This window comes from Pseudonaja textilis, chromosome 2 (assembly GCF_049901715.1).
Source record: "Pseudonaja textilis isolate UNSWEBS1 chromosome 2, rPseTex1.2, whole genome shotgun sequence".
NCBI lineage: Eukaryota > Metazoa > Chordata > Lepidosauria > Squamata > Elapidae > Pseudonaja > Pseudonaja textilis.
In genome coordinates this window covers 12,416,378-12,429,296 of record NC_141991.1, presented here as the reverse complement: position 1 = coordinate 12,429,296, position 12,919 = coordinate 12,416,378, and the positions used below count along the sequence as shown (strand labels likewise).

Here is a 12,919-nt window from a genome sequence, read left to right as displayed (position 1 = left end):
ATGGAAATAATAGGGGATAAAGAATTGAAAATATATATGAGGATGAAATGATTTTGATACTGAATTAATGAATTGAAATATGAAATGGAAACTTAACTAAAGATTAGTGGAATGAATAATGATTTGATGTGATATTAAATAAGAAAACTGAAAATGTAATTATGACTATGTATAAATGTTGTAATCTGGAATCATGTTACTCATGTGAAAAGATGTGTAAAAAATAAAAAAAAACTTTTATTATAATAAAAAAAATAAAAAAGAATTCTGCTACTGATTCTCCAGAAGTGGTCAGAACCTGCTGAATACCACCTCTGCCCCACAACTACCTGGTCCATGTTTACCACCATGATGTGATACTACACTTCCAAAGATGAGGGGGTGAAAGTTTTGTGGCTTAGAGGTCTAAGGAGAAATTTCCTGACAGTGAGAACATTAATCAGTGGAACAACTTGCCTCAAGAAGTTGTGAATGCTCCAACACTGGAGGTTTTAAAGAAAAGATTGGACAACTGAAATGGTATAAGGTTTCCTGCTTGCACAGGAGGGTTAGACTAGAAGACTTCCAAGGTCCTTTCTGTTATTCTGTAATACCATTGATAGGTCTGCCATCCAAAGCTCAATTCATGGCCCTCCAAGTTTAACAACCTTTTATTCTTGGTGATTTCTCACCCTTTCATCTGAACCAAACAACATGTCTCAGCATACAGTTTTAAATCTGGTAAACCCAAATCTCCTTTTACTTTATTGTCTTGCAACAGTGTGTACTTAATTTTTGGTTTTTTTCCTCTTTCCACATAAATTTAGAAATCTGCCTTGGTTATTCCTGTTTGGATTATTGTAATACACTTAGTTGGGGCTGCCCTTGAAAAGTATCCAGATGCTTCAGTTGGTATAGAATATGGCCATGTGAACGATTTTGTGCACCCAAAGAAGAGTGTGAGTAACACCTTTGCTCCATGAACTGGATGGGGTGCCAGTTTGCTTCCAGGTCCAATTCAATGTTTTGGTTGTGACCTAAAGCCGTACCAGGCTACGTACAGTATCATCTTCATCCCATTAGATTGGCCCATCCCACCTGGTCAGGCAGGGATGTTATCCTGTGGAATATTCTCCCCTAGAGGTAAGGCAGGTCTCCACTCATCTGGCCTTCTGAAAAGAAGTCAAACAGACCACATGGCCTCATATGGTGAGCTCAAAGAAGCATGTGGCATATGTTTTTTTTAGGAACAATAAAGGAGCAAGTACCTGGCATTATGAGGAAAGACACACCAAAAGTAAATTTCTATTTTATTTTGACAACAAATGTTCTTTTATATTCAGATCTGGTCTTAAAAAAATAATATAGCACTTGGGGATGAAGATGCAACCAACAAGACCAGCACTGGAAGACAAGATGGAGAAGACCTGCACAGCCACCATATACTTCCCCTTGGTGCTCAGGTAGGTAGGTACGAAGGATATCCAGACGCTACAAAAGACCAGCATGCTGAAGGTGATGAGCTTGGTTTCATTGAAGGCCCCAGGTAGATTCCTGGCCAGGAAAGCCACTGTGAAGCAAATGACAGATAAGAAGCCCATGTAGGCAAGGGTAAGGTAGAACATGGCAATAGAGCCTTCATTACATTGCACAATCATCTCTGCAGATAGCGAGTCCATGTCCAACTCAGGGAATGGGGGAGAAGTGCCCAGCCAGATGCTGCAGAGGACAAGTTGAACAACAGAAAATGAAAGGATCATAGAATTGGTGAGGCTTTTCCCCAGCCATCTCTGTACTTTATTTCCTGGTTTTGTGGCCAAGAATGCTAACACCACTATGACTGTTTTTGCCAAGATAGTAGAAATGGCAACTGAGAAGATGTTGCTGAAGGCTGCTTGTCGAAGAAGGCAAGTGGCTCTCCTTGGTCGGCCAATGAATAGGAAGGAGGTCAAGAAGGAAAGCAGGAGAGAGATGAGGAGGATGTAGGAGAGATCCTGATTGTTGGCTTTGACAATGGGAGTTTCTCGGAATTTAATGAAGATTCCAAAGATTAAGCCTGTTACCAAAAAGCAGAACAAGGCAAAGGAAGCTAGGACAATCCCCAAATTTTCTTGATAGGATAGGAAAGTTTCAATCCTAGGTATACAGTTATCTCGGTTGATGTTTGGATGCTGATCTGCTGGACATTTGGTGCATTTTACAGCATCTGAAAAGAGCAAGATTAACATGTACCTCAATGATGTTTTCCCACCAGAGGGAAGTTTCTGAACTTTTCTCATCAGCTGGAGTTCAACTAGTGATTGTGTGGATTCATGTGGTGGAGAAAGGTTATATGCAGAAATGCTTAGGAAATTTAAGTAGTGTAGCACAGAAGGACAAGTAGCCAATATCTGAAGCATTGAAGGAATGCGCTGCTTTCCCCCACTCCCTTTCTGCTGGCAACTAAAAAGACCAAAGAAGTATTTTTTTAGTTGACACAAAGGTTTGCCACACATTCTTAGGGTGAACTGTGTCTGCTTTTAGAGGCTGCACCATTTGCCCAAGAGATTCTATGGACTACCTTTTACAGTGAAATCTGTCCTGATTCTTTGAATAGAATAGAACAGAGCAGAGCAGAGCAGAGCAGAACAGAACAGAACAGAATAGAATCTTTATTGGCCAAGTATGATTGGACACACAAGGAATTTGTCTTGGTGCAAATACTCTCAGCGTACATAAAAGAAATGATACATTCATCACGAATGATAAATTACAACACTTTAACAAATCATACTAGGAAACAGTCAATATAGATCGTAAGGATACAAGCGACAAAGTTACAGTCATACTGTCACAAGTGGGAGGGGATGGGTGATAAAGAATAGATGACAAGATTTAACAGTAATAGTAGTGCAGACTTTGTAAATAGTTGAACATTGTTGAGGGAGTTATTTGTTTAGCAGAGAGATGGCATTTGGGAAAAAACTGTCCTTGTGTCTAATTGTTCTGATGTGCAGTGCTCTATAGCGTTATTTTGAGGGTAGGAATTGAAACAATTTATGTCCGGGATGTGAGGGGGTCTGTAAATATTTTCACAGCCCTCTTTTGGACCTGTGCAGTATACAGGTCCTCAATTGAAGACAGGTTGGTAGCAATTGTTTTTTCTGCAGTCCTAATTATCCTCTGAAGTCTGTGTCTGCCTTGTTGGGTTGCAGAATCAAACCAGACAGTTATAGAGGTGCAAATGACAGACTCAGTAAGGAAGATATTTCACCAAAAAATTCACAGGTACTGCTTTTAATTTGTAGACTGGCTGCTGGGGAAGCTCCTTTAGTACATTCTCCTTGCAAAAAGCAATCCACTTAGAACAAGGAGATGGTGAGGACTTCTATCTAAAAAGCCATTCCTTTGACTGGTGGATAACCCTGTGTCTTTATTCTCCCACCGAGGTCAAGAAAGTAACACTAATGTATTTTGTGTCCTTGGGCATCTCTGTTGAGGGCTGAATGACAAAAAAATGTTCAGTTTTAGAGTTCTTCCTGTGGTTCCAGCTGGAAGGAAAACTCTTCTCAATTTTACCCACCTATAAAGAAATGTTTCTTCTTTTTTTATTCAGAGATGAATAAATGAATGGAGGGAGGGAGAGAGGAAAGAAGGCAGGCAGGCAGGCAGAAAGTAAGTAAGTAAGTAATAAGGAAGGAAGGAAGGAAGGAAGGAAGGAAGGAAGGAAGGAAGGAAGGAAGGAAGGAAGGATGGATCCAATGTTGTATTTGTAGGTGAACCTATTAAACAAACTGTCAACGTTCCAATTTAAACCCTTAATACAATTCCGAACTCCGAGACAAAGTCCATCAAAGTAAGAATTTATTAGAGATATGTTGGCACATCTGGAGAAAACCCTAATCTGAATTCCCACATTTTCCCTCCATACACACTAAAACTCACACCCTGCCCCATTTACTGACCTTCATGTCACTTGGCCTAATCAATCTCCTGTCTCAGTTGCCGCCAAATTTTGATCACTCCCCCCAGGTGCCAGCAGCTTGTCCTTGATCTCTTGTGAAAGAAAGTTGTTATGGCGAAACTCCCTTTGCTATACTCCCATTCCAACAGCTTGCCCATCCCCCATTGTGGTAGGCCTGAAAATCTGTCCCAAGATGGATGCAGGGTTGACACAAACAAATCCAGTCTTTCACTCATATATTAGTGGACCAAGGAAAGGGAAAGGAAAGGAAAGGAAAGGAAGGGAAGGAAGGAAGGAAGGGAAGGGAAGGAAGGAAAGGAAGGAAAAGAAAGGAAAGGAAAGGAAGGAAAGGAAAGGAAAGGAAAGGAAAGGAAAGGGAAGGAAGAAGGAAGGGAAGAGAGAGGAAAGGAAAGGAAGTGAAGGGAAGTGAAGGGAAGGAAAGGAAAGGAAGGAAGGGAAGGAAGGAAGGAAGGCACGGGAAGGGAAGGGAAGGAAAGGAAGGGAAGGGGAAGGGAAAGGGAAAGGGAAGGAATGGGAAGGGAAGGGAAAGGAAAGGAAAGGAAGAGAAGGGAAAGGAAAGGAAGGAAAGGAACAGGAAGGGAAAGGAAAGGAAGGGAAGGGAAGGGAAAGGAAAGGAAGAAACAGGAAGGGAAGGGAAAGGAAGGGAAGGGAAAGAAAAGGAAAGGAAGGGAAAGGATCCAGATTTTTGTATTTCTCCAGCAATGGCTAATAAAATGGAGGAGGCTGACCAGTACAGAAGATAAAGATAAAGAAAAATGAAGAGCAACATATGTCATTATCATCCTATCTTTTAATAACATGCTCCCAATTTAAACCCAAGATTATTTCCAGCACATACTATGTTATACATATTAAAATAAATTAGTTTTTTTTAAAAAAATCCGAGCTTAATGCTTGTCAAAATAATATTTTCAGAAAAATGTCAGGGTGTTTCTTCCTCCCAAAAGTCTGTCCTTTTTCTCTGGTGTCACTCACCTAACGTGGTGGAGATGGTTCCTTCTGCACAAGGGAGACAGTCATAGCAGCAGATGGGCTTCCCTCTCTGAGCCACCTTCATGAATCCAGGATGGCAGTTTTCTACACACCTGGAAGGAGGAAGAGGCTGAGGAAAGAGAGGAAAAATACACAGAAAATGAACTTATTGCACAGGAAGAAGGTTTTTGTGATCTCAGTTGAAGATATAGATTTGACTAATGAGAAGCCAATACACAATGTCAGGTTTATCAAACTAGTTGAAAAACATGTTCCTTCTCTCTTTCTATTCCTTTTAATGTTTTCTACACAGTATAAATATAGACTTTCATTTTACTGTAGATATGAAATTTATCAGAGAAATGTTGGACAGGCTCTTTTCTTTGATTATGTATACTAGGTAACTTGCAGGACAAGCTCAATCAATCTCCCTTTCCATAGATTCTATGAAGAGTTTGTACAAAAATTGAAGACTATATTTTTCATGACCATCTGAATAGCTGATAAAAAAGAAGTTGGCTCTTTTGAGAGCATGATCAGCTGACATGGAAACTCAAAGGCACAGAGAAGAATGCCCCATCTCACCACACCTCAAATGTTTAATCCTGTTTTTGTAAACTTCAGTGGAATAAAATAATTATTACTCTCACCTTGTTCAGCTTTTCCACTTGTGTGAAACTCTTCTGGTCAATAAAAATTTTCAAATCCTGGGATGCCTGTTTTTTTAGACTCCCAGGTTTCACTCTCTTGATGGATCGATTGGGAAAAATTACCCAGTTCACAATGTCCAGGTCAGCTGTCAGATCTCCTTTCTCATCCAAATATACACCATCAATGGAATTATTGTGAAATTGGGGGCTCTGAAGGAAGGGGTGAAGCTGGAAAAGAGAGAAAAAGGATATAATTTCTTTGAAAAGACCCCTTAGTCTCTGTCTCTTTCTGTTTCTATTATTCTCTCTCTCTCCCTCCCTCCCTCCCTCTCTGTGTTTTCTCTCTCTCTCTCCAAAAAAAACAGGTCCTATTTTGAGTTTCCAACTTGGTTGGGATAATATCAATAAACCTAGGAATAATAACAGCTGCTCCTCTAATGTTTTGCTATAAACATTAGAATGATTATAAAGGGCAGGAGTTTAGATATCGGACAATATTCTTGTTCTCCCTGCTTTATGAGAACAATGCTAATAACAAAATTCCCCTAAAGGCAAGGTCCATTTTTTTTTAATTTCATTGATGTTTGATTAAAATAATATTAATCTAAACTAAAACTTTTGGCCATTCAGAGGGCTGAGATTTTAATTTGATGGTTGTTGTTAGAGTTGCATCATGTTTCCTACTTTCCTTTTTTGTTCTCCAGGTCTTCTGTGGTGAAGACCAGAGACCTAGCACAAGAAATATCTCTTGTGAGTCAAAATATTAGTCCAAAATGTTTGTTCCTTACAGTCCTTACTTTCAGTGATCGGAGAGAATTGCCTATTGACTCCCACCATCTAAAGCAGAGGTGTCAAACTCATGGCGTCATGGTGACATCACATGATGTATAAGGACTTTTCCCCCTTTGTTAAACTGGGCATGGGTGTGGCCAGCGTGTGATGCATCCAGCCCATGGGGCAGGCCTGGTCTAAAGTGTAACCTTAAATTTGCCTCCTTGGCACAAATGTAACACTATAGTCAGATCAACATGCCAAAAATGATGATCTAAGATCATCCATACAGTATATAAGACCAAATGTCAGCATTCCAGAAAACCTCCAGTCCAACAAATAACTCCAAGATGGACATCTTCTCAAAGGTTCTTTTTATTAGAGTAGTAAACTAGCACATCTGGGAAATCCCGAATCTGAAAGTTCCAGGTTTCCTTGCAATAAGTAAAAAATTATAAATCCATCCCCTGCATCCATCATTGCATCACATGCTCCAATCACCATCTTTCCCAACTTGAGATGTCCTCTCAACCAGGTGCAGAAATAACATGACCTTGACTTAAAAGAAGAATGCTATTATGTCTAACCACATACATTCCAAGCAATTCCCCCCTCCCATTTTCCCAGGCTTAAGAATGTGGCAGTGTGGAAGCATCTAGTGCTAATATGGCTTCCAAAGCTGACACCAAGTGGTATTGCTATATTGCCGCCAAACTACAGCTATTAGAAGATATTTGAATGGATGAGATAAAAGAATGGCTGAACAACCAAGATATGAAAGCATTTTCTTTGAAAACAATGAAAAAAGAGAGAGAATTGTTGCAAAAAGCAGGATCAGAGGGTATCAATAGAAAAATGAAGGGATTAGAAGGTTGGAGTTGGGTTGGGACAGAGTTTCATGATAATTAAATTTGTTAGAATTATAACCTAGGCATCCTAGCTTACAAAACTGATTTCCATCTGCAGGGGAACAATGATAGAAAACAATTACCTGCCACACCTTCATCCTTGAATCTTCTCCCTTCATGCCCCTGTTCCTCACTGATCTCTTGAATGGGGGTATATAAGCTGAATTTAAGGCCCTTCCCACAGCCCAGATGGTGTTGTAAATGAGGTAGCTGTCTAAAGCCAGAATCTGATCAATCTTCTCTTTCTTTAGGGACACTAAATCTTCTCTTTGTCTGCACCGCCTCCAGACTTTCACTGAAAGGGCATCCTTAGTGGAGGAACATCTAAAGATTTTCTTCACAAAATCATGCATAGATGTATGAAAGAGATGTAAAGCATTGTAATCTGCCCATTTCTTCTTCTGTATTAGAAAGGAAAAAATGCCGGACACATACTTAAAGGAAAAGATACGAAGCATCAAATCGATACTGAGATCCCAGTGAGCTTTGGTGATCCAGACTTTTTCTACAATGGGTTCTAGAATGTGTTGAAGTAACACTTGCACAAACATCATTCCTACCTGGAATGAACTCATCTCCGAACCATAAACAAAGACATTGACTTCTCTCCACTTGTAATTTTTTTTAAATGAAAAGAGCATGTAAGCTGCATTTAGGGGAAAGGTTTGATGTATAACTGCACAAATGCCTTTCCTTAACATCAAAGAAGACATGGTCCTCATGAACGTCTCCCCCTGGTCAGTTTCTGGAGCAAGCAGACCAACCAAGGTCCATTGGAAATAGAGGAGAAGCTGGACCATCCCTAGGTACTGGACTCCTTCAGCAGGGAGCATTGGGTAAAAGAAAGGAAACTGAGTTTTATCCATCAAAATCTGAGAAGCAAGACTGTAACTGATCTGAAAGGCATAGAAGATGTAGTATTTTACACATTTAACAAGTAAAGTGCTATTTCACTCATTTCCAAAATCCAACCTTTCTTTTCATTTACAGGAGAGGACCCCTGATGGAAAGTTGCATAATTGAAAAGTGTCCCCTGAGAAAGACACACCTGTGGGATTTTGTAGGTGCTCAACATGGTGGAAATCTGGACAGAGATGCCAGTCTCAGCTTCTTCCAAGACAGCTACTGTGTTTCTCTGCCTTCCACACCTGTAATTGGGCACATTGGCCTCCCCGTGTGAAAGGAGATCCATCAAAGCATCTGAAGTAATTTCTATCCTGAAGAAATTTTCATAGATATTATAACCCAAGGTGACGTTGGGTAAGAGATGGTCACTATGGTTGATGTCCTCAGTGGCAAAAATGAAGGGCACAAATTTCCAATAATGTTTGGTTGCTTTTCTGCAGAATAGAATGGAATAGAATAACAGAGTTGGAAGGGACCTTCTAGTCTATCTATGTCTATCTATCTATCTTCTAGTCCAGCCCCTGCTTAGGCAGTAAATCCTACACCACTTCAGACAAATGGTTATCCAACCTCTTCTTAAGAACTTCCAGTGTTGGAGTATTCACAACTTCTGGAGGTAAGTTGTTCCACTGATTAATTGTTCTCACTATCAGGAAATTTCTCCTTAGTTCTAGGTTGCTTCTCTCCTTGATTGGTTTACATCCATTGGTTCTTGTCCTGCTTTCAGGTGCTTTGGAAAACAGCTTGACTCCCTCTTCTTTGTGGCAGCCCCTGAGATATTGGAACATTGCTATCATGTCTCCCCTAGTCCTTCTTTTCATTAAACTAGACATTGAGTTTGTATCTGTTGTGTCTATTGTTGCAGTTGAAGTTGAAAAAGTCATGATCAGTTCTGATCATAGAATGGATAGGAAATTGGATATGGGCAAACACTGTATCTTGATTGGGTCTGGATATTCGATAGCTCAAGATGAGATTACTTAACCTGTGGTGTGCAGTAGAGATCCCAAATTAGAATCAGAAAGTAAGTTAGGAAAAGGATGAGATCAGGGTAGAACCCGTCCCTTTTCCAGAGAGTCAGAAATGTAGACATCAGTGGTGGGTTTCCAATTTTTTTCCCTACCGGTTCTATGAGAGTGTGCTTTGCACACTTGTGCAGGGCTAAAAAACCACCCTTTGTGTCAACGCTGGTGAGCTGAGCTGTTCTTTAGCTTAGCTGAGGTGCAGGAATCCACTCTGCCATGCAAATCAGCTGAGCTAAAAAAACAAGGGAATATAGGAGAGGTGATGGTTGGGCAGGTGGCCAGCCAGAGGTGGTATTTGCCAGTTCTCTGAACTACTCACAATTTTAGATACTGGTACGCCAGAACCAGTCCGAACCAGCTGAATACAACCTTTGGTAGACATTCATTGGAAATGGAGCAGCTCCAATGCAGCTCAGGAAGATTGACTTACTTAGCAAATTTTGTTGAAGGACTTCTATTGAAGTGCAGGGATTGAAACCTAGCCTTCATTGCAGAGAATACACCACCAATGAAATAATCTCCGGACTTGTAATGATTGTCTGGGTCCACTTCATTTTGTTCCAGAGTCAGGAGGCATTTTGCTTTGTGCATCGCACAGGCTCCCCATGGCCACCAAAGCAAAAGAAGTAGAAGTATAAACAACATGACTTGTGTTCCTGACTGAGCTCTCTCTGTCTGCATTTTCACAAAAAATGAGAAGAAGAGGTGGTAGAAACCAAAACCTCTTCCAGGACAGAAGTTTCAGAAACAGACAGGATCCAGCCAAGAAATAGAAAAACAGCCCTTGTTTGTACTAAAAGCAACCCCTGAATCTCTTTGTTCTTTCTCCTGAGCCATTTATGCACCCAACATTTCTTTCTGTTTTAAGTCAACATTGCATTTAAATCTGATATCAGCATCAATACATTTTCTGATGTGTTTGTGTTAAATTTTCTGAAAGTTTGCAGAAAGGTCCCTTGGGAACTTAACATAATCTCAGCAAATCACTATGATTTGGGGAAATGCCCATGGAGTTTCTCAGTCATCCAGTTCATCGTTGTCCCAATGATGCTTTTTCCAAAAGGCAAAGAAACTTTCTTGGGTTTTTTCCTTTAAATATTTTGCCTCTCATCCAAGAAGTTTCTTCAGCTGTTCAGAATGATTTGGATAATTGCAAAGAACAGAAACACCAGCTCTCTGAACCCTGAATAAGTCAACAAGCACATGCCCAAAGGGATAACTTGCTTCTTGTCCTGCCTTCTGGTGCTTTGGAAAATAAATTGAGCCCCTTCTTCTTTGTGGAAGCCCCTCAAATATTGGACTACTGCTATCATGTCACCCCAGTCCTTTTTCTCGCTAGACTAGCCAAACCCAATTCCTGCAATTGTTCTTCATATGTTTTAGTCTTCAGGCCTTTAATCATATTAGTTGCTCTTTGCCAAAATCTCAACATCTGTTTTGTAATATGGTGACCAAACCTCAATGAAGTATTGTAGGTGTGGCCTTACTAAGATATTATAAAGCGGTACTCATACTTCACATGATTTTGATTCTATGCCTCTATTTATACAACCAAGGATTGTATGAGCTTCTTTGGCTGCCACCATACACTGCTGGCTCATATTTAAGTGATTGTCCACTAGGATACCAAGGTCTGCTGGTGATCTTCTACTGCTGCACCATAGAGAATATCTTAATCTAGTGCACTTCTGTATGGTTTGTCAATTGCACAGTGGCAGATAGGAAAGCACTCCAGAGGGTTAATGTCATTGCCCAGAAGATCATTGGATTTTTTTTAACTATTACCACTGGCAGATGGTACAGAATAATACAAACAAGGACAAATAGGCTGAAAAACTTTTGGTTTTTCATGCCTAAGGGTAATGTGGGGTGGCCTAATTTGTGGATGTGGCTCGGTGGTCATGTGACTGGGTGGGCATGGCTTGGTGGTCATGTGACTGGGTGGGTGTGGCCATGTGGCCATGTGACTGGCAAACGAAATACCAGTGGTCCTCACTTAATGACCAGTTGCTTAGCAAGTGTTCTAATTTATGACTGACCTCCCCAGAGCTACTTGACCTATTTTGGGGGTTTTGACAGCCATGCACGCACATGCGCCCCCCCTTCTAGCCCTGCTGGAGCAGGTGATTGGACTAGATATCTCATTCACTTTCTCCTCCCTCCCTCCCTCCCTCTCTCCCTCTTTCTTTCTTTCTTTCTTTCTTTCTTTCTTTCTTTCTTTCTTTCTTTTTCTCTTTCTTTCTGTCCCTTCCTTCCATCCCCCCTCTTTCTTTGTTTATCCCTTTTCTTCCTTTCTCTTCCTTTATCTCTCCCTTTTCTTTCTTTCCCCTTCTCTTTCTTTTCTTTCTTGTCTCTTCCTTCTCTCTCTTTCTTTCTTTCTCTCTTTCTCTCTCTCTCTCTTCCTTCCCTTCCTCCTTTGGTCTCTCCTCTTAAGCTAGGAGACCCACCTGAAACACACACACACACACACACACACACACACACACACACACTTCCAACAAGGTAGTCACCTGGCAGCATCACTCATGACAAGTCTCCCAGAGTCCCAGGGACCAGGTGCAATTGTCCGTTCACCCCGGTCCTGCGTTGCCTGGAAAAGCTGGCAGGCAAGGCCTCCAGGTCCAACAAAGGCAGTCTGGGCAAGACTTCCACCCCTTCCTCTTTTGGGGAAAGGGCTGGGAACTTCAAACAAGGCTGCAGCCTCACCCATTGCAGTGGTTTGGGCTTTCCTGACTGCTTACAAACTTACCTTACTCTCACAGCTGGTGGCAGAGGGAAAGAGGTGGTATTCAGCAGGTTCTGACCACTTCTGGAGAACCAGTAGTGGAAATTTTGAAAAGTTTGGAGAACTGGCAAATACCGTCCTGCCCCCATGTATTCTCTGCCTCCAGAGTCTCAGCTGATTGGCTGGGTCTTCTTTGGTTGCTCTGCACAGGAGAAGGGAGCTGGAAAGCAGGTTAGTGGGGTGGGGAGGGAATGGGATTTTGCAGTAACTTTCCCCTGCCATGCCCACCAAGCAACACCCACTAAGCCATGCTGACAGAACCAGTAGTAAAAAAAAATTGAATCCCACCACTGCTCAGAAGGATGAAAGGATGAACCTTCGATCTGTCAAATTGCAGGCAGCTGGCAGTCAGCAGAAGCATCCTGCAGTACTGCATTCTAACCACTGCACCACTGTGGTTCTGATGGTACCTATAGCCACAATTTGGTGTATGGGCGAAGTCGGAAAACTCTTGAAACACTGTTTTAAGGACCTATACACCCAGCATTACAGTATATTACTCGCATATTATTGCTTTAGATTCAAAAGTAAAGAGAAAGGGAGAAATGATATTGGTGAGACCATTAAGGGATAACTGTGAGACCATGAAGGAGGACTACAGACAGTGGGGTTGTCAGGACTCCAACAAATCCATCCCCATTCAAATCATAAGTCTCTAGCCATAGAGTAAAAAAAAATAATTTGTTAGGAATGGCCATGTTGGCATCAGCTGGGTGCTGCCAACACTAAAATACACCATTTATTTCCCCCTTGACCCTGGCCTTCCCCCCTCCCCCTGGATGTATATTCTCCAATGGGACACATCCATAGCCAAGAGTCATCAATCATGCTCTCCAGTAATATTTTTGCACGCCAACAACTTTGGGCTACCAAGGTGATTATCTGAGGCATTTGAAAAATGCACTGTTTCCCCCACTCTCTTTCTGCTGGCAGCTAAAAAGACCAAATGAGTATCTTTT

At 41.3% G+C, this 12,919-nt stretch overlaps 1 protein-coding gene across 1 annotated transcript; it reads right to left on the bottom strand.

Moving 5' to 3' along the window:
* Positions 1-1,289: 1,289 nt before the first annotated feature.
* LOC113452611 (vomeronasal type-2 receptor 26-like) lies at positions 1,290-11,885 on the bottom strand. The gene is made up of 7 exons (XM_087927669.1): positions 11,686-11,885; positions 8,293-8,584; positions 7,328-7,645; positions 5,566-5,793; positions 5,321-5,359; positions 4,919-5,045; positions 1,290-2,185 (listed from the first exon to the last, which is right to left on the bottom strand). The coding sequence occupies exons 1-7, from the start codon at positions 11,883-11,885 to the stop codon at positions 1,290-1,292; spliced, it is 2,100 nt and encodes a 699-aa protein (XP_087783795.1).
* Positions 11,886-12,919: the final 1,034 nt, after the last annotated feature.

What these genes read in the sequence shown, in the direction of transcription:
- LOC113452611 (XM_087927669.1), bottom strand. Translation starts at nt 11,885, where the DNA reads ATGGGTGAGGCTGCAGCCTTGTTTGAAGTTCCCAGCCCTTTCCCCAAA. An exon ending in CAAGGATGAAGGTGTGGCAG is followed by an intron (nt 5,794 to 7,327) that starts GTAATTGTTTTC and finishes TCTCTTTTCCAG; the next exon opens with CTTCACCCCTTCCTTCAGAG. An exon ending in TGATTGAGCTTGTCCTGCAA is followed by an intron (nt 5,046 to 5,320) that starts GTTACCTAGTAT and finishes CTCTTTCCTCAG; the next exon opens with CCTCTTCCTCCTTCCAGGTG.